Genomic DNA, 26,243 nt, shown 5'->3' with positions numbered 1-26,243 from the left:
TTAACGAAGTGTGTGCACTACCGGAGGTTAGTCTACAAGCCGTCGCCATTGTGTTAACGTGCTGGAGGTAGACAGCACGGAGTTACCGCATTAGGTATAGGCTATAGCCTACCCTGAAGCCACAGTGTCGTTACTCAGGGTCGAACTCAAAGGCCAGCACACAGTGTCCAACGAGCTGACGGCAGGTAGTTTATATATTGTTTTATATGACGTGGCTCAGGCTATGACGCTCTTGTGCCAAACCATCTTGTACAGTATTGTATATCGTCGCTGTACAAACTACGGAATCTTGAAGTTCCATACGCAGTTGGCCGTGCGGTTAGGGGCGCGCAGCTGTGAGCTTGCATCAGGGAGATAGTGGGTTCGAACCCCACTGTCGGCAGCCCTGAATGTGGTTTTCGGTGGTTTCCTATTTTCACACCAGGCAAATGCTGGGACTGTACCTTAATTAAGGCCACGGCCGCTTCCTTCCCACTCCTAGCCCTTTCCTATCCTATCGTCGCCATAAGATCTGTCTGTGTCAGTGCGACGTAAAACAAATTCCAAAAAAAAAAAAAAAAATCATACATACATACATACGTGTTTACGGTATGCGTGTGTGAATATATTATGTGTGCTCCATTTTCTTAATGTGAATGTGTGGAGTGGTTTGCTATTAAATACTCGGGTACGTAATGATCACGTGGTTGCCCGGTGGAGCTTACTGAGAGTAATGTGTGATAATATTAATTCGTGCCGTGGAAGTGAATAACCTCCGGCAAGTGTAAACAATGAAGCAGGAGCTCGCCAGACTAGACAAGAGTTGTAAGACGGTAAGGCGCTCAAGTGGGATCGATAGCGCTGTGGTGCCACGTGAACGCTGCTGACCGGTCTGCAGGGGAGAAAATGCTCCATTTTAACATTTTCAGAACGGCGTTAAAATTCGATTTAACAGCAACGGACACTTTTATCACTTTATTCTTGTGAATTGGCTGATTATTACTGAGTGTTCGATGTCTTTCCCTTCGGGCCTCGGGGCTCTGGTTCGATTATCAGGGACTTTACTCTTAAATAATTCCCGTGGGACTGGGTATTAAGGCAGTTCCCAACACTCCTACACTACACAGAACATTATCTTCCGCTACACTAACACATGGCCCATCTTCGTCAGACGGTCTGCCTTACAAGGACCACATCCATCTGAAATATCCACACGAAAGTACAGTAGCCTATTGTTATTATCAACCTTATGAAGACACTGGAGAGAACAGTTAGCAGAACTTTTAAAATAGTGTTTATTTAGATCTTCTTCCACCACTGCTTTGCCCATATCCTGAGAGAGTAGTGGTTAGCACATGTAGATTGACCTTGTTTTACAGCCGGGTGCCCTTCCTGACGCAAACACTGTGTGGAGGTACGCATTCTCAATTTCGTATTTTTACGTAAGAATGCAAGCGAGTAGTCTTACGTCACTGTTGATATTATGAGCATGGTCACAGGAATATGACTTTTCATTTCAAAAGCTCACGTGCTATAGCCAGGATTCGAACCACGGCCGCCTTGGTGAGAACCCAGCGATAGAGCCACTCTGCCATTACACTCGAATGCGTCTCTCTGTTTTGTGCTGTGTGTATATGAAGAGATATGTATTGAGAAAAGCTCAGATACCCAGTCGGTGAGGCAGAGGAATTATCCAGACGTGTTTAACACCCCAAACTTTCTGTGGATAAAAGGACACAGTGAAATAAGGGACAATCAAGTTGTAGATCACTTCGCCAAAGGAAGTATAATCAGAGGTGTGTTTCAAGGGATACAGCTTCCATATATTGGCTTTATTCCGCTAGTTATTATTGTTATTTTTTTTTTTGCTAGTTGTTTTACGTCGCACCGACACAGATAGGTCTTATGGCGACGATGGGACAGGGAATGGCTAGGAGTGGGAAGGAAGCGGCCGTGGCCTTAATTAAGGTACAGCCCCAGCATTTGCCTGGTGTGAAAATGGGAAACCACGGTAAACCATTTTCAGGGCTGCCGATAGTGGGGTTCGAACCTACTGTCTCCCGAATACTGGATACTAGCCGCACTTAAGCGACTGCAGCTATCGAGCTCGGTATTCTGCTCGTTAAAAGAAGAGCCTATGCCCAGTGGAAAGATGAATGAGCAAGAACTACACATTACGCAACATTGCAAACAACAATAAAGAGAAATCCCTGGTTTTGGAAATACAATATTGCAAAGAGACAGTTAGCAACCATCATCAGGATGTGGCTTCGACACGGATGCCACCCTCACCACCTCCGCCGCATAGGAGTGACTACCTCGAAAGTTTGCCCGCATGACGATTACGTTGATGCGGATCTGAATCATAGAGCATTTTCTTGTTCCAGGTATGAGCAACAACGAACAAAGTTACTCCCACAGCTTCCGTCACTACATATCCCATTCCCCATAAATGTCAACATTATTCTTCAAGACCACGATAACAAAATCTACAGAGCACTGATCCAGTTTCTACAAGACACAAGTCTAACTATATCAACCCTGATGCAGAAGCCATCAACTGTAGTAGTTAATAAAGATAATCTCCTAACTCTTACACCCCATTAACTACTACCTTACCGGGCGAGTTGGCCGTGCGGTTAAGAGCGCGCGGCCCTTGAGCTTGCATCCGAGAGATAGTGGGTTCTAATCCCACTGTCGGCAGCCCTGAGGATGGTTTTCCGTGGTTTCCCATTTTCACACCAGGCAAATGCTGGGGCTGTACTTTAATTAAGGCCACGGCCGCTTCCTTCCAACTCCTAGGCCTTTCCTATCCCATCGTCGCCGTAAGACCTATCTGTGTCTTATTCCGTAAAAGCCACTGGCAAACTACTATCTTCGCACCCTGTATCAGTGCCATGACTGGCTTCATAGCGAGAAGACATAGCGTCATCCCTATCCTTGTCACTGCCAGCCTGTCAAATAGTGTATAACCAAAGGCCATTATTGTAAAAAAAAAAAAACATCCTAGACCTCTCCGGAAATCGAAGGGGAGACCTTCTGAAACAAAGAATGCAACTCTGATTATTCAGCCAAGGAACCTAACTTAGGCGTTAATTGAAATACTGTTATTTATTCAACTCCCACTCAATTTGCATAGATGTCAAAAGACGTCGAAATGTCACAATTTTTCACGCAGGAATTCTTCAGCGCACCAGTAGATCTATCAACACGGAGCTGTAGCTTTTAAACACCGGCCGAGCGAGATGCTAGCGCAGTATGGGCCGTGTAGCTGTAATAACTTACCTGGGAAATGGTGAGTTCGAACCCCACCATCACCAACAACCCGTATGATGGCTTTCAAAGGTTTTTCTACCCCTTTCCAATTGCATCATCGCCAAAGGCCTGTCTGAGTAAGCGGAACAAAACCAAACACGGGCGAGTTGGCCGTGCGGTTAGTGGCGCGCAGCTGTGAGCTTGCATCTTGGAGATAGTACGTTCGAACTCCACTGTCGGCAGCTCAGTACCAAATCATGTAGCCAACTCGCTCGGTAAAACGTGTTGGGAGTGACTATTGATCGTGAGTAAATCACGCGACTTTAACTTACTGATTTACGAAGAATAGGATCTGAACAAAACTAAAATCGACATTGTAAGAAGTGTGTTTCTGAAATTAGAACATCTTGTGTTCATCCGTGAGCTCCGATTCGAAACTCATTGGCTTGTCATGAAGTGCTTACTTTTACGATGGGTGGACACTGACGTCTTCGTCGGTGCGGCATTTGAAGTACGAATGTATCGCAGAACGTTCAAGATCCTATAAAAGGAAAGCAAAGTACAGGCCATGAAGGCCCTTGGAGGAGTGGAAGGTAAAGGCTTCCACCATTCGTAATCTCGGCACGTGGTGGGGTAGAGTGGTTAGCTCTACGCCCGGCCGCCTTTGCCCCCAGGAATTAACCTGGTACTCATTTTTCGTGTAGGATGAGTGGACCTCAGGGCCATATGCACCTCCGGAAGTGGAAATCTCGTTTCTTAAATTTTACGACTTCCTGACGGGGATTCGAACCCACGTCCTTCCGGACGAACCGAGCACGCCTTTACCGCCTCGACCAGGCAGCCCCTTCAAGATCCTCTAGGAGACCATATTATCAACGAGGAGGTATTCATGCGAAGTTTTAACCTTCGCTAAACGCTAAAAGCAGCTTATTCCGGTCAGATCTTCAGAAATGACAAATACAGCAAAATAGAAGGCACGTGGGTGGGGAATATCCTGGGAGTAGAACCTCGGACTTGTTCCACATCCAGAATACGGCAACTCACGTACGGCGAACAGAAAGTAGAATGATGTTCACCAACCTTCTGTGAAGAGATGGCGCGAGAAGAAGAAGAAGAAATATAGGAACCGGACTTCGAAAATCTCGTTTGCATTGGTCAGAGTTTGAATCACAGCCACTTTAATGAGAAGCCAGAAATACTGCCACTTCAGTGAAATGATAGTCACCAAGTCACTAGTTATCACATCCACATCGAGAGAATAAGTGGTGGCGTGCATTCACCGATCAACATTACATCCCAAGTGTAGTCAATGACACCACTACAGTATTCAGACCAGCTTCACTTGTCAACAATTTTGTCAACATCATTTTGTGTGAAATTGGTAGCACGCCTTAGAAAATAGCTAATAAGATTTGGTCTGTGTTGTTTGACCACGCCCCAGACACCATTCCACAAACCACTAAACACAACACCAGCGCTCTCTGACATGACATAGAGGATTTTCTTCGAGTTGTCAGTCGGAGTGACAACACTGCTCTTACAATGGGGCTACCGACAAATAACTGCCTCTTCCCTTCTCAATTTCTTGTTATGTTAAATAGATTATCTGAAAGGACAGCACCTTGTGGTGTTTTTTCCAGTTTGGATCTCCACTTGTAGTTTGTTTCAAGCTACAATCGTAAAACGAGTGGGGAAGTTAGAACTACTGTAGCTCTTCAATCTCCCGCAGGTAGGCACCGAATTCTTGACGCCTGCATACATACCATACTGTGAAGAAGCGAAGTATTTCTGTGCTAGAATCTTCTTCTTCCTCTTCTTCTTCGCGGGTGCGAACGGTGTAGCACATATAGATTTGGCCATGTTTTACGACCGGATGCCCTTCCTGACGCCAACCCTGTATGGAGGGATGTAATTACTATTGCGTGTTTCTGTGGTGGTTGGTAGTGTAGTGTGTTGTTTCAATATGAAGAGGAAAGTGTTGGGACAAACACATACACCCAGTCCCCGGGCCAGAATAATTAATCAGACGCGATTAAAATCCCCGACCCGGCCGGGATTCGAACCCTGGACCCTATGAACCGAAGGCCTCAACGTTGACAATTCAGCCAATGAGTCGGACTATTTCTGTGCTAAAATGGAAACGTAAATTTACTTCAGAATGTTTTACACGTAGGGTCACACACACACACATAATAATAATAATAATAATAATAATAATAATAATAATAATAATAATAATAATAATAGTTTTACGTCTTACTAACTGCCCTTCCCGTCTTTATAGAAGCCGAAGAGTCGGAATTTCGTCTCGAAATAATAATAAAAAATATTATTTGCTTTACCTCCCAGTAACACTATTAAGGTTTTCTGAGACGTCGAGGTGCCGGAATTTTGTCCCGCAGGTGTTCTTTTACATGCCAATAAATCTACCGACACGAGGCTGTCGTATTTGATCATCCTCAATACAGTCAGTCAGAGCCGGGCCGGCGGTGTGCCTATAGATAGAGCTAATTGAGATTTAACGCAGATAAACTGTAAGACTCTTCTTCTGGCATTTTATCCAGTTTAGTAGGGTCTGCACTTGATGTGAATACGGCTCTGTTTTACGAAAGGATGCCCTTCCAGACGCCAACCCTGTGTGGTGGGATATAGCCTATTAACTTTTTCTGTGGTGGTTGGTAGTGTGATGTGTTGTGTTGTATGTACAGTACATGGAGAAAAGTGCATTAAAACAAACAGAAACGCCCACTTCCCGAGCCAGGAGATTTTACCATACATAAATTCCCCGGTCAGACCGGGAGAATCGTCCCCGGAGCCCTCTTAACTGCTGACCATATTCTGGGGCCTAGAATCTATTGGTGAAGAAAGTGAACAATATATTTAAGACATTATTCTAAATATAATTATTATTTTTCCCTTTACAGCAGAAATAGCACACCCTAAGGACTGCATATGTGGACAAATTACACCTGTGTACCCTGAATGCAGATAAATCAAGCTACTATTTGCAGTATTGGAATTGCAAAAATCAATCAATCAATCAATCAATCAATCAATCAATCAATCAATCAATCAATCAATCAATCAATCAATCAATCAATCAATCAATCAATCAATCAATCAATCAATCAATCAAATGCATTCAGGCCTTTCGCCCAGGTGGCATATTCCCTATCTGTTTACCTAGTATTTTCCTCAATAATTTCAAAGAACCAGGAACCGAGCTCGATAGCTGCAGTCACTTAAGTGTGGCCAGTATCCAGTATGCGGGAGATAGTGGGTTCGAACCCTATTGTCGGAAGTCCTGAAGATGGTTTTCCGTGGTTTCCCATTTTCACACTAGGCAAATGCTGGGACTGTACCTTACTTAAGGCCACCGCCGCTTCCTTCCCACTGCTAGTCCATTCCTATTCCTATCCCATCGTCGCCACAAGACCTATCTGTGTCGGTGCGACGTAAAACAACTTGTAAATTTATCGTACATTTTCCATGATAAATTATTCCATTCTCTTATTCGTCTTCCTGTAAATGAATATTTTCCCCGTTTGTCGTCTGAAATTTCAACTTTATTTTCATCCTTCCTACCGTTAAAAGCTCCACTCAAGCTGTTTATCTACAAATGTCCTTTTGGATCATTTCTAGTTCATGTATCAAGTAATCGTGATGTGGGTCTCATACACCGGAACTCTACTCTAATTGGGTACTTTCTGGTAAGACTTATATGCCCTCTCCTTTACATGTTTACTACAACCATTAAATACCCTCATGACCATATGAAAAGATCTGTAACCTTTATTTACGACCTCATTAATGTGATTACCCCAATGAAGATCTTTCGCTGTAATAACACCTAGGTACCTACAGTGTTCCCTAAGAGCTACTATCGCCCCATCAAGAAAGCAATTAAAATTGAGAAGACTCTTCGTAAAACATAGTCTGACTTTTCACCCCGTTTACCATCCTACGATTGTCTGTTGACCATCTCACGACATTGTCCAGGTCGCTCACAATACTGTAACATGTATTACTCTATACAGTACATCATCTGTAAATGCCCTACCTGTGATTCCACTTCTTTACTTATATATAAGAAAACATAAAGGTCCAATAATACTGCCTTGCGCGATCCCCCTCGTAATCACTACAGCATCAGATAACTCTTCACCAACTCTAATTTTTTGAGTTCTATTTTCTAGAAATTTAGCCGCCCATTCAACCACTCTTTTGTCTAATATAATAGTCCTCATTTCGTCAGTAGTTTCCCATGGTCTACGCTACCAAAAGCCTCGGATAGGTCAATTGCGATACAGTTCATTTGACTTCCTGAATCTAAAATACCGAGCGAGTTGGTCATGCGGTTAGGGGCGCGTAGCTGTGAGCTTGCATTCGGGAGATAGTAGGTTCGAGCCCCACTGTCGGCAGCCCTTAAGGTGGTTTCCGTGGTTTACCATTTTCACACCAGGCAAATACTGGGGGCTATACCTTAATTAAGGCCACGGTCGCTTTGTTCCCACTCCTAGCCCTTTCGTCTCCAATCGTCGCCATAAAACCTATCTGGGTCGGTGCGACGTAAAGCCAATTGTAGTTTAAAATATCTGTTATATCTTGCTGAAATCCTACAAATTGAACCTCACTGGAATAACCTTTCCTAAACCCAAACTGACTTCTATTAAACCAGTTAGTATTTTCACAAACGTGTCTAATATAATCATATCGGCCTATAATGCTTTCCCAGAGCTTACAAACAACCGATGTCAAGCTGACTGGCCTGTAATTATTCGCTTTATGTTTATCACCGTCCGGCTCCTTGCCTAAATGGTTAGCGTGCTGGCCTTTGGTCATAGGGGCGGCGGGTTCTTTTCCCGGCAGGGTCGGGAATTTTAACCATCATTGGTTAATTTCGCTGGCACGGGGGGATGGGTGTATGTGTCGTCTTCATCATCATTTCATCCTCATCATGACGTGCAGGTCGCCTACGGGTGTCAAATCAAAAGACCTGCACCTGGCGAGCCGAACAAGTCCTCGGACACTCCCGGCACTAAAAGCCATACGCCATTTCATTTATGTTTATCACCCTTTCCTTGTGCTCTGGGGTTGAAATTGTAACTTTCTATTCATTTGGTATAGCTCTTTCATGTAAATAGTAATCAAATAAATATTTCAGATAGGCCTATGGCACTATATCCGAACTCATAGCCTTTGGGATATCCCCAGAAATCTTATCAATCCCAGCTGCTTTTCTAGCGTCACGTAAGGTCTGAAGTGAATATGCTCAGAATCTCTCCAGGAATGTCCTGGAGGAAATTCAAAATAAAACATACATGGAATAGTCTACAAAATTATATTCAGGAATTTAACTAAGTTCTGACTCCCAGTCTCTAATATGACAAGCACGGCTGAAGAATACTGCCTTGCATTATTTAATCCGTTGTGTACAGTCCATTTGAGGTCATCATCATCATCATTATTATCTAAAGGCTTCGCCTTGTCGCTGCAACCATTGATCTCTTCTCTCTGTGATCCTTTTCATCTCTCCATAACCTTGGCATCGCATCATCTCAACTACCTCTTCAATGATCTTCTTCCGTGGTTTCCCTCTGCCTTTCTTTCACATCACCTTGCCTTCGAACAAATTCTTTATGAAGTTATTATGCCGGAGAATGTGACCGAAAACTGACGTTTTTCTCCTTTTTATCGTTGTTATTAAATGTCTCTGGGTGTTTATTTCTCTAAGCACTGCTTCATTAGTTTTCTTCTCAATCGAGCTAGTTCTTGTCATCTTCCTCCATAGCCACATTTCCACTGCCTCTAGTCGTTTCACGTCCTCCTTCAAGGGAGTCCATCCTTCACCGCCGTATAGCAGCACACTCCGAATGAACGTTTTGATAAATAATTTCTTTTGTTCAGTATTCAAGGATTTATTAGTTAAGAGCTGCTTCTTCTCCTCAAAGGCTTTCTTACACAGGGAAATCCTTCTTTTCATTTCCTCAGTGCATCTGTTGTCATCGGCAATAACTGATCCTAAGAGAGGTAGAGCCTGTTATTCATTTACGTGAGTCGGGGACTCGAGAAAACGCGAAACATAAAGCAATGACAATCCTACGACAAACTCCTGCCATGATTGTTACAGCGTTTTGTAGTCGGCACTTTGGGTGCCATATTTAAAAAGAAAGAGATATTGATTTCCACGGACGGCCCAGTCCGATTGTGGAGAGGGAACCAAGGGATCCAGTACTCGTTTTATTATTTCTCCCTCCCCCAGTCTTCCCTCTCCTTCTTTGTTAATATTTCCCCTCGCTACAATTTGACTTTGTTGGCTACTGTCACAACGGTCATGGGTTTGATTTCCTGCTTTTTAACTATTTTCCATGGTTATGAAACAGGGTTAATGCTGGGTTGTAGGGAGCTATTTAACACAACAAAATGCAGGGACTTGGGTTCGCTATCGACACATAATAATAATAATAATAATAATAATAATAATAATAATAATAATAATAATAATAATAATAATTTCGTGTGGCTATTTCTAGCCGAGTGCAGCCCTTGTAAGGTAGACCCTCCGATGAGGGTGGGCGGCATCTGCCATTTGTAGGTAACTGCGTGTTATTGTGGTGGGGGATAGTGTTATGTGTGGTGTGTGAGTTGCAGGGATGTTGGGGACAGCACAAACACCCAGCCTCCGGGTCACTGAAATTAACCAATTAAGGTTAAAACTCCAGACCCGGCCGGGAATCGAACCCGAGACTCTCTGAACCGAAGGCCAGTACGCTGACCATTCAACCAACGAGTCGGACATAATAATAATAATAATAATAATAATAATAATAATAATAATAATAATTTTGACGTCCTACTAACTACTTTTACGATTTTCGGAGAAGTGCTGTAAATTTTGTCCCGCAGAAGTTATTTAAGTGACGGCGAAACTACTGACATGAGGCTGGCCTACTGAGCACCTTCAAATACGAACGGAGTAAATTGGATTCGAACCCAGCTACCACTTTGGACTCAGGCAGCCAGAGCTCTTCCATTTGAGCCACTCATCCTGGTAGATTTCTTGCATAAAATATTTAGGCCATCAGCAAGAATCAAGGGAAGACATGAAATAATATTGTTCAAATAATAAAATTTAATGACTCTCTTCCAAAATTTTTTCAAAAGAAAACCATTTTTAACTTTGTGTCTATGCCAACTTTTTTCAGAATACATTTTTAATATGAAGTCCCTTTACTTTAGGGCGGCATTAAGCAAAATTGTAGGCCCATTTTTCTTTAAAATCTACATGAATTTGCATACTGTTACATCACATCGTGATATCTTGCATTTTAACTTCTCCCAGACATTCATACCCTATAGGCAATCTAAATGAATATTTTTATTATTTACTGATAACTGAGTAATAATTTCATTGTTAGAGAGAATGACAAGCTTATATTTCAGTAATCACTATTGACGACCCAACAAAAAAGGTTACTTTTCAGAATTTGGCATATGGATAAGGAAAGGTTGCATTTCTGACATATGCGGTATTATTTTATGAAAAGTTAAAATAATCTACACAGATGAGGAAAAAAGGTAATGTTTTTGAAGTATATGGAGAGATCGCCAGCCCTGTGGTGTTGGGGTACCAAGCCAGCCTCTTACTCGGAGAATACGGAATCGGAACTTTAATTCTGGACTGAGGCTTGGAATCAAGTTCATTCAGCCTCATGAGACCAAATCAGTTCCCCTATGGATAGGGACCGATACATCCACGGTATCCCCTCCCTGACGCAAGAGCCGACTACACGGGGACCCCAGGGAGTGTGGGTTGGCGACCATGGGCTCTAGCTGAGTGTGGCATTTGCTTCTACTTACTTGTGCTAGGATCCTCACTTTCATCTTTTCTACCTGACCTCCCTTGATCAACTCTTGTTCTTTCTTGACCCCGAGGCCTAGGGTATCTTTCATTTCCACGCCCTACCTAGCCCTTCCCTTTCTTTTGCCGATACCTTCATTCTTCGAAGTTTCGGACCTTCCTTTTTCCGGTTTGGGTCACGTTGCTATGAGATTGCATCCGGGAGATAGTGGGTTCGAACCCCACTGTCGGCAGTCCTGAAGATAGTTTTTTTTCGTGGTTTCCCATTATCATATCAGGTAAATGCTTGGGTTGTAGCTTAATTAAGGCCACGCCTGCTTCCTTCCCATTCCTAGGCCTTTCCTATCACATCGTCGAAACAAGACCTATCTGTGTCGGTGCGACGTAAACCAGCCTGTGAAAAGAAGTATTAACAGAGGGTGGTTGCCCAGCTGTACTTCCTCTTAAAAGAATCACCACCACCAACGATAACAACAACAACAACAACAACAACAACAACAAAAACAAAATCTTCGATGTGTTAGTGTGACGTTACACCACCAGCAAAAATTTCTCGAATTGCAGACTCATTTTAACTCATTTTTAAGAGACTATAATTATAGACTCGTTCTAACTCATAAGACGCTCCAAGTATAGACTCGTTCTTATTTAGAAGAGTCGAAGTCACTCTGGTCAATGAGTGTTCGAGAGAACAGACTAAACTCGGAAAGACGCCCACCTCACGAAAAAAAAAAAAAAAAAAAAAAAAAAAAGAGTCTATTTAACTGTCCATGCTCTCAGATCACAATGAGCAGAAAGAGTTTGGGCGGAATAGAGTAGCTCGGAAACATGGGAGTTCAAGTACCTCGCTCATTGATACATTGTTGTCACAACCATTGGCACATCTTTTTTGTACAATCTTCTTCCTTGCGCCATCACTGCATATGACGCTCGTAACACACACACACACACACACACACACACACACACACACACACACACACACACACACATGAAACATAAACAAGGCAGAACACCCACTGAGTGATTGAACAACTTCCATGGACTGGTGTCATAAACCAAACCCCATGGCACTACAGCCCTTGAAAGGCCTTGGCCCACGAAGCGACCGCTGCTCAGCCCGAAGGCCTGCAGATTACGCGGTGTCGTGTGGTCAGCACGACGAATCCTCTCGGCCGTTATTCTTGTCTTTCTAGACCGGGCCCGCTATCTCACCGTCAGATAGCTCCTCAATTCTAATCACGTAGGCTGGGTGGACCTCGGACCAACCCTCAGGTCCAGGTAAAAATTCCTGACCTGGCCGGGAATCGAACCCGGGGCCTCCGGGTAAGAGGCAAGCATGCTAACCCTACATCACGGGGCCAGCGGATTGGTGGTATACCGAGCCTATAATCGAGTTTCGCGTTTAGGTTGACACACACAACTCGCTGCTCAAACATCGCCACTTTGACTGACCATCAATGAGTCTGTCTAAACTCGTTCATTTATGAGTCTCCCTGTTCATTCTAGCAACAGACTCGTTGTCTGACCAAACTAGCAGAGTGTAGTAGATGTGGAGAAGTATAATTTGAAGGAATGAGTTCAGAATGGCTCAATGAACTGCTCTACCACGTCCTGCAACAAGTAGGTGTGGTATATATGATGTGCCGGCATTGCGGTGTTGCTAGAATTGGCTTGCCTTCCAAGAACCTACAATCGGCAACACTGATAAATTCGGAACACAACAATATTATACTGCCCAGGAAGTGAAGCTTATGTTGTTCTTGTTGTTGTTGATGATGACTACAACGATAATGATGATTGTGAGAAGACAAGATCTGACGATCAAGCAAGTTGTTGCGCGGTTTGGGTCACGTTGCTATGAGCTTGCGTTCGGGAGATAGTGGGTTTGAATCCCACTGTTGGCAACACCGAAGATGGTTTTCCGTGCTTTTCCATTTTAACATCAGGTTAATTCTTAATTAATTAAAACCAAGGCCCTTCCTTCCCACTGCTAGCCTTTTCCTATCACATCTTCGCCATAAGACCTATCTGTGTCGGGGCGACGTAAAACAAATTGTAATTGCAATTCAGGACAACTGTTGTGGTATCGTCATCTCCACCTCAGAGTGAGATTTCTAATGACACCCAATAAGGGCGGTTGGAATTGACATTTAGACAGCCAAACTGCTATTTAGTTTTCAAAACAATTCTGCACATGTTCGATGTTCACATTCACTTATTAACAAACTGTACTTGTAATCACTATAATGTTACTTATATTTGTTATTCTACCGAGCGAGTTGGCCGTGCGCTTAGGGGCGCGCAGCTGTGAGCTTGCATTCGGGAGATAGTGCGTTCTGCAAGGGTCTTTCGAGGCCTGTACGGAGATGGCTTTTTTTTTTTTTTTTTTGCTAGTTGCTTGACGTCACACCGACACAGATAGGTCTTTTGGCGACGATGGGACAGGAAAGGGCTAGGAGTGTGAAGGAACCGGCCGTGGCCTTAAGGTACAGCCCCAGCATTTGCCTGGTGTGAAAATGGGAAACCACGGAAAACCATTTTCAGGGCTGCCGACAGTGGGGTTCGAACCGACTATCTCCCGAATACTGGATAATCTACATGCTATCAACACTATGTGTAGAGACAACGACAGTACTGTCCCTATACTATGTAGTTCCGTACTTTACCAAATAAAAAACTGAACAGATTTTAAGAAAAATAAAAGTACAATAACTTTTTCAAAGTACGAGACCCATATGAGGCTCAATTCCCTTTGCAATAACGACACAATAAATGAAAATCCACAGCCTGTTTCTAGTTATTCGACCAGGTGAGGAATTAACTTAATGAAGCCCCATCTAGTGGCGAGGATAGGAATTGTGCCGGTTGCCGAAGCTTGTCACACTCCTCTGGGGGCAAAGATTAGTGACTGACAGATGAAATGAAATGATATTGGAGAGTGTTACTGGAATGAAAAATGACACGGAAAACCGGAGTGCCGGGAGGAAACCCTGCCCCATCTCCGCTTTGTCCAGCACAAATCTCACGTGGAGTGACCGGGATGTGAACCTCGGAATCCAGCGGTGAGAGGCCAGCGCACTGCTACCTGAGCTACGGAGGCTACAACGACACAATAAATCCTATTCAAAATTATTCTGATCAGCTTTGTAGCTCCACTGTGGGATTGGAATACTGTACCATTTCGAGACTGGAAATTGGAATATGGCGCTCAAAATGGTTGTTCAGAATGTGGCTTTTCTTCACGTGCTGGTGCACTCCCCCTGACAATTGCCAGCGTAATACTTTATTTCAGGCCCCAAAGTCCCATTTACACACGTTAGAACAGACACCACAAACACAAAGGTTACCGGACAGTGTTAGTTCACATCTGTGCACGGTGTTGATGACGACCCTTCTATAGTGAATCAACAGCATTATTAGATTTGCTCCATTTGTAAGATCGTCGCAGAAAAGAAAATCATATGACGGTTACAGTTTAGTTATACATCGACGTTAAAAATGAAGGAAATTTTACGATATATCTTCTGAACAACGTCCCGATCTAGAAAGCCAAGAATAACGGCCGAGAGGATTCGTTGTGCTGACCATACGACACCTCCTAATCTGCAGACCTTCGGGTTGAGCAGCGGTCCCTTGGTAGGCCATGGCCCTTCGGGGCTGTTGCGCCATGGGGTTTGGTTTTCTGAACAACCTGAAGATAGAAGATCTGCCTGTTGCTGTTCCGCGGTGCGCCAAATTTGGCGTGTTGCCACATTATCGTATTGTGTTATAACCACGTATCCTAATTAATCTATATGTTACTGTTCTATGAGTACGTGTAACATACTTGGAAAATACGGTTCAAGTGATATCGTACAGTTAGTATATAAAATAAAACTGATCACTTCAAAGTGTGTAAGTCCCTACATACAAGCACGAGAGAAAATAAGGAAAAAATATATGTAATAATATACTGTGATCTTCAGAATTTACTTACAGAAAATCTGGAGCCTTATTTATATTTGTTGTGACTATTTAGCGAACAACTACAAGATTAAATAAGGAAGGATAATAAGTAAACACGATTCTTATCCGAGTAATGATAAGAGGAAAGCATAAATATAAAGAAAACCTCAAATATCATACCTGTATAGACAACAAAATTTTCAATACGTAAATATAGTTTTATTTTTACATTTAAACTATTTGGGTCGCAGTCACTCAATAAGACATATGTCGACTGTCGGCTTCATCAGAATAACACAGATACGCCCTGCTAATTGTGTGATCTGTGGTCAAATGGATTACTGAAAATGTTTCTGATGAGTTTGCATAGAAAGAAGTGTACTTAAGTGCATTACAGTGAAATTGATAACACGAAAACGACAACATTGTGGCGATAGTCTGCTGTAAATTGGTTGAAGTTCCTGATATTCTTATACCGGATTAGCCATCGGAGCCATGAGCTGAATAGTAGAAAGGGTTTTTACCCCTCATCAAACGTTTAACATCTCATCGACACAGTCAGATTTTACGGCGACGTTAATAATTAATAAAATATTACGATGTAACTTCTGAATCTTAATTAACATACAGCCTCAGAATTTACCTGGTATCAACGTGAGAAGCCATCGAAATCATCTTCTTGGCTGCTGATTGCGGGATCCAAACCCACGATCCCAACCGGGCAGCCAACTCACCCAGTCCAGACAGTTGTCTTAGCTAGTTAATACAGGATTGTCAGTAAAAAGTTGAAAAATCTTTGCGTTTAAAACGAGTTTAAATGATGACTACGACCAGGCTGAGTGGCTCAGACGGTAGAGTGCTGGCCTTTGAATCCCAAGTGGCGGGTCGATCGCGTCTCAGTCCAGTAGTATTTGAAAGTGCTCATATAGTTCATCTTATGCCGGTAGAATTAAAGGCCCGCAAAAGCACTGCTACTGGACACAATTCCTGAACAAAAACGTCATCGAAAACCGTAAAAGTAGTTAGTTCGACGTAAAACAAATGACATTGATATTAGACGATTACATTCGCTACTGAAATGACAACCAACAACATGTTTCCCAGTCTTTGATCGGGTCAGGGATGGAATGAATGAACCATATATAAGCTATTATTACGATGGGGTCGCCACTCCCAAAGTGATATGTTAATGACTGATAGATGCTATGAAATTAGAGTGGAGAGTGTTGCTGGAATGAAAGATGACAGGGAAAACCGGAATACCCGGAGAAAAACCTGTCCCGCCTCCGCTTTGTCCAGCACAAATCTCACATGGAGGGATCTGGATTCGAACCACGGTATCCAGCGGTGAGAGGCCGACGCGCTGCCATCTGAGCCACGGAGACTCCTAAAGTAAACACTAGCCCTCGTCCTGAGGTGGAGCAGGTACACTCCCAATGGAGGTGAGCTGCATGTACCATTTCAACCACATACCAGCCCTCCTGACATTCTTAAATTTCTGGCAGTACCGCGAATCGAGCCCGGACCCCCGAGGACGGCAGCCAATTGTGGTGACCGTTACGCTACAGAGGTGGACTACATTCGCTACTTATTGCCCTAAACGCTGCTTGTGACTTACTAACATAATAGAAGCGCGCTAGTTTATTGGCAAAATGTGTATTTGACAAATATAATTAAAGAATAACACAAAGAAAATAATACAGTATGTTTTTACGGATGGTCATAGTTCGTGATGAGGTATACAAAGTTTGACGCTGATTGTTTTGTAAAAGCGTCCGTTTAGTTTTTGTGTCAGTAAATGTACTTAATAATAATTTACGAAACAGAATAGGCAGTTGGTCAAGTGCTGTAATTAATCATTGAGCCGATATTGTAACTCTCGCTGCCGTAACTAACCTACCACGTAGCTGTCAGATGAAATGTTCCGGTGGCTGTCCTATACATTTTATCATCCATATTCAAGGGAACCGCGATATTATCTGGGGTACGAAAAGCATCAGCCTTAAATTTGTGTGACGTAGGTGAGAATTTCCTTCTGTTTCTCCTCTCTCAGGTGAGAGGGACGTTTAAGTTGATTAACTATGAAAAGGGAAGCCCGTAGTATTACGTGACTGTTAATATTATGGCTATAGCCACTGGACCTCTAGTTTTAAGCGGAACCACAGGGACATGACTTTTAACTTTTAAAATCCCACGTGCATTGGCCAGTATTCGAGCTGCGGGAGTCTTGGTGAGAAGTGAGTGATTATACCACTCTCTTTCTCTTACCCCTCATTTAACACATCGCAATATATTTTCTCAGACATTAAAACTCATTGATTTATACTGTATATCTAAATGAAAAATAGTATTTTATTAAATATTTCTATTATTTAGTGGTAACTCAGTAATAATGTCATTAATATTTTACTCGGTATTTACGTTAGGCCCTATAACTCAGTAATAATTTCGTTATTAGGGAGAATATTGCAAATATATTCAAATTAAGAAATATCATGTGACAATTTTGATGGTCCTTTTTGTTAAAATTCGGAAGCTACAAACTATAGGCCTAACGGTTAATAATAATAATAATAATAATAATAATAAATTCAAACTTGAGACCTGAAGACTTAGTCTAAGTGAAACCCACTTTCGTAGCATCAATAAAACAGAAAATGTACACCATTCGGCGATCCAGGCTTCGAATACTTGTGTTGACAGTGACAGAGTGGACACTGATAGGATAGAATAGTGCCTTACTTCATATCTTGGGTTCATGAATCCTAATCCTTGGTCAAATAGCTACAATTTCACTCATTCAACAACACAGGATACGAGACACTTCGTACACATACACGCAATCAGACGGGACGATGTTCTAAATTGAATTTAAAAAAACAAAACAAATTAAATTACTTTTTCAGTTATTCACAATATATAATCCTTTTATAATCAGTGACTGGTTTACACGCCGTACAGAAACTTGTGTCCGCCTCTGTGGTGTAGTGGTTAGCGTGATTAGCTGCCACCCCCGAAGGGCCGGGTTCGATTCCCGACTCTGCCACGAATCTTGAAAAGTGGTACGAGGGCTGGAACGGGGTCTACTCAGCGTTGGGAGGTCAAGTGAATAGAGGTGAGTTGGATTCCCACCTCAGCCATCCTGGAAGTGGTTTTCCGTGGTTTCCCACTTCTCCTCCAGGCAAATGTCGGGATGGTACCTAACTTAAGGCCACGGCCGCTTCCTTACCTCTTCCTTGTCTATCCCTTCCAATCTTCCCATCCCCCCACAAGGCCCCTGTTCACAACAGGTCGCCTGGGCGAGGTACTGATGTCTGATGTCTGATGCTGTAGGACACTGCCCTTGAGGCGGTAGAGGTGGGATCCCTCGCTGAGTCCGAAGGAAAAGCCAACCCTGGAGGGTAAACAGATTAAGAAAGAAAGAAAGAAACTTGTATATAGCCTACACATAAAAATACGCGATTTGAAAGATTCAAGGGGACGTTCGTATAGAACGGAACATGCCATTCTATCATTAATAGATTATTTCTGGATGTATGTACTAGTGTTCTGTAAATTTGGATCTTGTGTTCGACAGACTGAACGAAATGCTATTTTAATACTCCAAGAAACATTCACAGATGGCAAAACATTGAACAATTAGAGCTGAAGTGAAGAATAATATATCGCATTCGGGAGATAGTGGGTTCGAATCCCACTATCGGTAGTCCTGAAGATGGTTTTCCGTGGTTTTCCCATTTTCACTCCAGACAAATGTTGCTTCCTTCCCACTTCTAGACCTTTTCTATCTTGTCGTCGTCGTCGTCGACATTAAACCTATCTGTGTCGATGCAATGTAAAAGAAATTATTAAAAAAGAAAGAATAATTTTTATAAGCATGAAATACATATATTATGTACTTTCAAATAAGCGTATAGTTAGTGTGACCTGCGTTTTGTTATAGTTCAGTCATCATTACATACTATCTTTCAATTTACAGAAAGGGTCATCAAAAACATTTCTATGAAGGATCAGCAAAATATGTGTAGGCTATATCAATTACATACAATATAAACATATATCTACATATAGCCTATATTTCATGAAATTTATGTACGAGTTACAGAACGAGAGTAGATTTGGAATGCAGGTGATATCTGAAACCTAAATGAAGTTTTGAACGTTATTCTGTTTTATGTGAATTGCATTTATTACAAAATCACACATGCTGGTGAAGCAAAATAATGTCATCACCTCCTTACCCGTCAATATTTCATATAGCCTACATCCTTATAGCCTATTATTCACCGCTAAACGGCCCGCCTTCGTAGCTTAACGGTTATTACTATTACTCGTCGTCCTCGGGGTCCCGGGTTCGACTCCCGGTACTGCCAGAAATTTATGAAGGGCTGATATATGCTAAATGATACATGCAGTTAACCACCACTGAGTGCGTGCCTGAAAAGAGCTGCAGCATTTCGGGGTGAGGACACGAGTTAACCTTAAATTGTTTTTTTCTTTTACAACCTGCTTTGCGTCACACCGACACAGATAGGTCTTACAGTGAAGGTGGGATACGGAAGGACTGGGAGTGGGAAGGAAGCGGCCGTGGTCTTAATTAACATTTGCCTGGTGTGAAAATAGGAAACCATGGAAAACCATCTTCACTGCTGCCGACAGTGGGGTTCGAACACACTATCTCCCGGATGCAAGCTCACAGCTTCGCGCCCCTAACCACACGGCCGCAGAATACAATACATTTGAAGCACCAGTAAACAACTTTGAAAATAAATGAGGAAGGCGCAATTTACGAAAATTTTGTGCGTTCAGAATATGATGACCAGTATGGTAGTAGTATGTAGGCCTACCGTATGGGGCGAGACACTTTAAACAGAGCTAGTTAGCCGTGTGGTGGGTTCGAATCCCATCATCGGCAGCCCCGAAAATGGTTTCCTGTACTTCCCCATTTTCACCCCAGGCAAATGCTGGGGTTGTACCTTAATTAAGGCCACGGCTGATACCTTCACAATCCTGGTTCCTTCCCATCCTTGTGTCACCGAAAATCTTCTATGACGTAAAACCTCGCAAACCACTAGAAAAGAAAAGAAAATAATCTGTTTGAACAAAATATGTAATTCAAATTATCAATGTCAAGCTGACGAAATTAAAATCACTATATGCTGGATGGAGTTAAAACACAGAAGAGTAATACATTAGGAATATAATAATAATAATAATAATAATAATAATAATAATAATAATAATAATAATACTAATAATAACACCTAACCTCATTCAGCTTACCCCTGCTATATCTGGGGTCGCAGGAACCACCCACGCTCAGACTGGTTTTGTCCAGTGTTACCGGACGCCCTTCACGAAGCCACGTGATTCTTGAGATGAAAATCTCGGCCCAGGATTGACCGGAATTCGAACCTCAGCCTTCCGGGTGGGAAGCTAGCTGCTAAGCCACTGAGCTAGTCGCACCCCAATAATAATAATAATAATAATAATAATAATAATAATAATAATAATAATAATAATAATAATAATAATCTCGACCTTTCAAAATAAATACAGGTGTCAGGCAGGGCGATGGTCTATCTCCACTCCTTTTCAATTGTGTCATGGAGAAAATTGTAAGAATTTGGAATGAAAAACTGAAAGAATATAAAATATTGCCACTCATGCTAGGGAAGAAGAGCAAAGGTGTTGCAATAAATTGCCTAGCATTTGCAGATGACTTTGCCATACTTTCAGAAAGCCTTACAGATGCAGCAATGCAAGTCAATCTCCTTGAAAAGACAGCCAACATGACAGGCTTGAGAATCTCTGCCGAGAAAACAAAATTTTTGACGAATATAAAAAGTGCCCCAAAGTTTTTAGCAACGGATATTGGTCGAATAGAAAAGGTAAAGAAAATCAAATATTTGGGTGAGACAATTCAAGAAAATGGTTTAGAAAAATCTGCTATAGAGGAGAGGATACAAAAGATGGAAAGAGCATACGGTATAACTAAGAATACTTACAACAAAAAGTGCTTATCAAGGAAACTTAAAATAAAGCACTACAACACAGTAGTGAAACCAGAATGCCTTTATGCCAGCGAATGTCTAGCACTGAACTACAAGCTTGATAAATTAGAAATATTAGAAAGAAGAATTATAAGGAAAATATTAGGTCCTCCAAGAATTGCAGAGTTTTGGAAATTAAGAAGTAACAATGAAATTTACCAGAACGTAGAAAACATATCAGAAACAATAAGAAAAAGGAGATTGCTATTTCTTGGACACATTTACAGAATGGATGACAATAGACTAACTAAACGAATCTTCAAGTACCTTTGGGAAAAGAAATCAACTACCACCTGGATTCAAGAAGTCAAGAAAGACCTGGAAAGGAACAACATACGAGAAGAAGAATTATTGGAAAGAAAGATTTTTAGGAAGAAAGTCTTACAAATGGAAGGATTCCAAGGGAGGAAGGAAAAGAAAACAGGCACAAAGTGGACTGAAGACAGGAAAAAGAAACACAGTGAAACAATGAAAGAATACTGGAAGAAAAGGAAAGAACTAAGGAGGAACAATTGAAATTGTAACGTGGTCCTTAGAAGGCCGGAACGCAAGAATAATAATAATAATAATAATAATAATAATAATAATAATAATAATAATAATAATAATAATAATAATAATAATAATAATAATAATGTCCGCTTCTGTGGTGTAGTGTTTAGCGTGATTAGTTGTCACCCTCGGAGGCCCGGGTTTGATTCCCGGCTCTGTCATGAAATTTGAAAACTGATATGACAGAGTAGAGGTGGGGTCGATTCCCACCTCAGCCATCCTCCAAGTAGTTTTCCGTGGTTTTCCACACAAATGCCGGGATGGTACCTAACTTTAGGCCATGGCCGCTTCCTTCCCTCTTCCTTGCCTGCCCCTTCCAATCTTCACATCCCCCCATCAGACCCCTGTTCAGCACAGCAGGCGAGGCCACCTGTGCGAGGTACTGGCCCTCTTCCCCAGTTGTATCCACCGACCCAATGTCTCAAGCTGCATCCCTTGCTGAGTCCGTGGGAAAAGCCAACCCTAGAGGGTAAACTGATTAAGAAATAAATAACAATAACAACAATAATAATGATAATAATAATAAGTCGGTTTATTATTTATTTTTGTGGCCTAAACCTGCATATGTGGTCTATGAAACAGAACGTCGTGTATCAGTGCAAGGCATAAAGTGATTCTGATTTCGGTTATGGTTTTGCAGCATTACGATTTGCATTGCCTGCGTAAGTCACCTGCACCTAGAATTCGAAATTATTACCAAGGATGAATAAGAAACATTAACTTGTGAAAAAACTATTCCTGCTAAAGATCAAGCTTTTACTGAAGAACAGAGCTACTGTCTTACTATTTCTTGCACGTTAGAAATCAGATACTTTGTGAAATAAATAAATAAATAAATAAATAAATAAATAAATAAATAAATAAAACCAAATTCGTCTCATAGTTATCCACGATCAAAACATTTCAGAGATTCATTTACAGATTTGATATCCTGCGCCTAGTCACAAGACTGCTAGAATTCATTTGTGCTGTTCAATTGTTTATAGACATACACGATCGATTACAAGAGAAATGTCCATGACATCATTTTAGAGTAATAATTAATAAACTATATGAATGACACAGTGTGTTATTCTGTTTGCGAAAGAAACAAAATAGTCTCTCGTTTTCGAAAAGAAATCAAGGCATGCCGAGAGTTGTTAGATGAAGCACATATCGTTGCAGTGCATATAATACTTCAATATCAAAGTGACGCAGACAATGAAGGTACACGTTAGCCCTATTTAGAGTATACATATTTTCCTGAAACACGAATTTTTGATCACGCGAATTGACAAGTATAACATTATGTCATTCTATAGAATGGTCACTCATAAAATACGTAATTATATTAAATAGTTGAGCAGATTAAGATAACTCTGAGAGACGTTGAAAGTTAAATCTGGTTCATGACATTAAATACTGAGGTTTCGGTGAGTTGACACTTATACATTGAAGGGTCGCTTGGTGACATGAGAACACACGCCCACGGCTCCGCATTTGGTAATTTAGGGTGGGCGCAGGTCGTTACTCACGTGTTCCGTTGGCGTTGCGACTGACGATCTTGGAGGCCGTGGCCGGGGTCGGGGTTGGTGTTGGGACCGGTGCTGGTACCGGGGACGCTGTCGGCACAGAGCCGTCGGCACTGTGGTTCAGATAGTCGCGCGGGTCCATCTATACGCACACGCCAAGCGAGGACGCATCACAGACAAGTCAAGTCTATCTTACTTGGTGAGCCCCGTTTTTTTAAGTCGTCACCTACTCTCAGTCTGGCCGAGACTGAAAGCAGCCGCACCGCACTACTGCTGGCGACCCCCACCGTCCACGGGAAACAAAACGAGGAAAAAAAAACTGTTCGCCGGCTCACGTTATGCGGCGGGTTCGGAATGCTGCCTGATTCATGGTGAGATACAGGGGAGAAACCAGCACGGCAGAAAGGAGGGGGAAGTACGGTAAAAACTCGCCAGGACTCGACGACTACGAGAGGAGGGGTAGACACAAAAACAATTCCTAAAAAGAACAAGAAGAAAAAAGCTCTATTCCGAGGCCAGAAAAACGAATGCTGGCGCGGCGGCTGCATTCGTATGCCGTCTGTTGGTAGAAGCGTGGACTGCGAGGGGTCATACGAGGGTCAGCTGGGGCAGCGAGCGCTCCGCTGCGCCCAACCAACCACGCCCGCCCCCCCTGGAAGCAAAGGCGCCACTGGCTCCGGCCAATGCCGGACCCCGGCCTGGCACGCTCGGCCACCTTCGGCCGCGTTCGGAATCACAAGTAGTGCATACACAAACTGGACCCGAGCAACTAGGAAATAGGATTAATTAATAATCCACTCAACAAAGCGGATAATTGAGGGAAGAAAGTCGTGGGCACACGTATTCTCATAATTGTTTCTCACTCCTCTGGCACTCCTTTATGAACATTGTTATAGTTATGTACACAGTACAAATTAAAATTTCTGAAGTAAATAAATAAATAAAGAGGAGAGCTAGAGAAAGAAATGTTTAAAGTAAAATAAAAAACAATTGATTGGTCTTTACTTCTTTGTTTCAATCAGTTAGGCATTTTCAGACTATGCGTAACATTTTACAGGAGAATCAGGAAACAGTTTCGCAGAACGCATCATGAACAGAGCAGATTCTTCAGATACTAAAGTTAATAGTAATGCTATTTGCTTTACTTCCCACTAACTTCTTTTACGCTTCTCGGAGACGCCGAGGTGCCGGAATTTAGTCCCGCAGGAGTTCTTTTACGTGCCAGTAAACCTACCAACCCGAGGCTGACGTATTTGAGCACCTTCAAATACCACCGGACTGAGCCAGGATCGAACCTGCCAAGTTGGGGTCAGAAGGTCAGCGCCTCAACCGTCTGAGCCACTCAGCCCGGCAGATACTAAAGAAGATAGCAGGATGAGTCGACGTGATACTTACTGTGCGAAAACTTCTCTTGGTTTTCTTAGCCCGATAAGAGCTAGCTAGCATGATTTAGGAGTCTTTATTTGTACGAAGTTGCCTATGTAGCGCAATTTGTTAGACTAGTGGCTTAACATCGCACTAACACATCAAAGGTTTTCAGCGGTGGAGGGATTGGAAAGGGAAATAGCGCCCGTGGCCTTAATTAAGACGAAAGAGTAGTGTTACAAAAATGCTGCAAACATTGGCCTGGAAAGACTTGGAAGTAAGGAGACGAGTTACTCGACTATGCAGAATACCGGGCGAGTTGGCCGTGCGCGTAGAGGCGCGCGGCTGTGAGCTTGCATCCGGGAGATAGTAGGTTCGAATCCCACTATCGGCAGCCCTGAAAATGGTTTTCCGTGGTTTCCCATTTTCACACCAGGCAAATGCTGGGGCTGTACCTTAATAAAGGCCACGGCCGCTTCCTTCCAACTCCTAGGCCTTCCCTATCCCATCGTCGCCATAAGACCTATCTGTGTCGGCGCGACGTAAAGCCCCTAGCAAAAAAAAAAAAAAAAAACTATGCAGAATGATTCGAGCTGTCAGTGGAGAGACGGCGTGGAATGACGTTAGTAGAAGAATAAGCTTGAGTGGAGTTTATACAATTAGGGAAGATAATAAAATGAAGAAAAAGTTGGAATTCAAGAGGAAAATTGGGCCAAAGGTTCATTTATAGGAAGAGGAATTAGGAATTGGAATAATTTATTAACGGAGATGTTCGATAAATTTCCAACTTCTTTGAAATCATTTAAGAACAGACTAGGTAAAGAACTGATAGGGAATCCGCCACCTGGACGACAGCAGATGATTGATTGATTGATTGATTGATTGATTGATTGATTGATTGACTGATTGATTGATTGATTGATTGATTAGATACAGCCCCAGTGTTTACCTGATGTGAAAATGGGAAACCGCAGATAACTAACTTGAGGGGTGCCAACGCGACGGTGGGATTCGAACACACCATCTCCCAAAAGTTTGTTAGACTAAATGTTCATTCTTGTGTCCAAAGATATGTAACTGAATCACGTCACAGTGGATCGTATTTTTAAAGATACGAGATTGTGAGATTGTGGAATAATAATAATAATAATAATAATAATAATAATAATAATAATAATAATAATAATAATAATAATAATAATAATAATCATAAATTTATTTCTTTTTCTGTTATTTTTTCCACTCCTTGATAGGGTCTCAGTTGCGATCTGCGGAGCATATGTGAACTTAGCTCAGTTTTACGGCCTGGTGCCCTTCCTGAAGCAACCTTATTGAGTGTTTCTGCTGTGGTGGCGGGTAATGTAATGTGGTGTTTTGTGTGTGAACGAAGAATGTGTATTAAGGCGAACGCAAATACGCAGTCCCCGAGCAAGAGGAATAACTAGACCTAACTAAAATCCTCGACCCGTCTGCGATTCGAACCCGGGATCCTTTGAACTGTAAGTCTCAACGCTGGCAATAATAATAATAATAATAATAATAATAATAATAATAATAATAATAATAATAATAATAATAATAATAATAATAATAATAATCTAAGATCTTCAACTTCAAAATTCCGAAATTGTTCAAATACAGCCATTGTCAAATGTAACAGTAAATTCACTGATCGTTGTTTCTGTCATTCAAGTTCCTAAGGCGACCCGAGTTGTAGAT

The 26,243-nt window shown here is 42.1% G+C and overlaps 1 protein-coding gene across 1 annotated transcript in view; it reads right to left on the bottom strand.

The window, feature by feature from the left end:
* Positions 1-23,781, bottom strand: part of nab (NGFI-A-binding protein homolog) — a 401,295-nt gene extending 377,514 nt beyond the window's left edge. Inside the window, exon 1 of the mRNA XM_067136742.2 lies at positions 23,163-23,781. Coding sequence (XP_066992843.2) covers positions 23,163-23,301 — 139 coding nt within the window. The 5' untranslated portion in view covers positions 23,302-23,781. The remainder of the gene's footprint in view (positions 1-23,162) is intronic.
* Positions 23,782-26,243: the final 2,462 nt, after the last annotated feature.

The sequence above is a fragment of the Anabrus simplex genome, chromosome 1, assembly GCF_040414725.1.
Source record: "Anabrus simplex isolate iqAnaSimp1 chromosome 1, ASM4041472v1, whole genome shotgun sequence".
In the NCBI taxonomy this organism is placed as follows: domain Eukaryota; kingdom Metazoa; phylum Arthropoda; class Insecta; order Orthoptera; family Tettigoniidae; genus Anabrus; species Anabrus simplex.
Note: the sequence above shows the minus strand (reverse complement) of the source record. Positions and strands in the feature narration are given on the sequence as shown.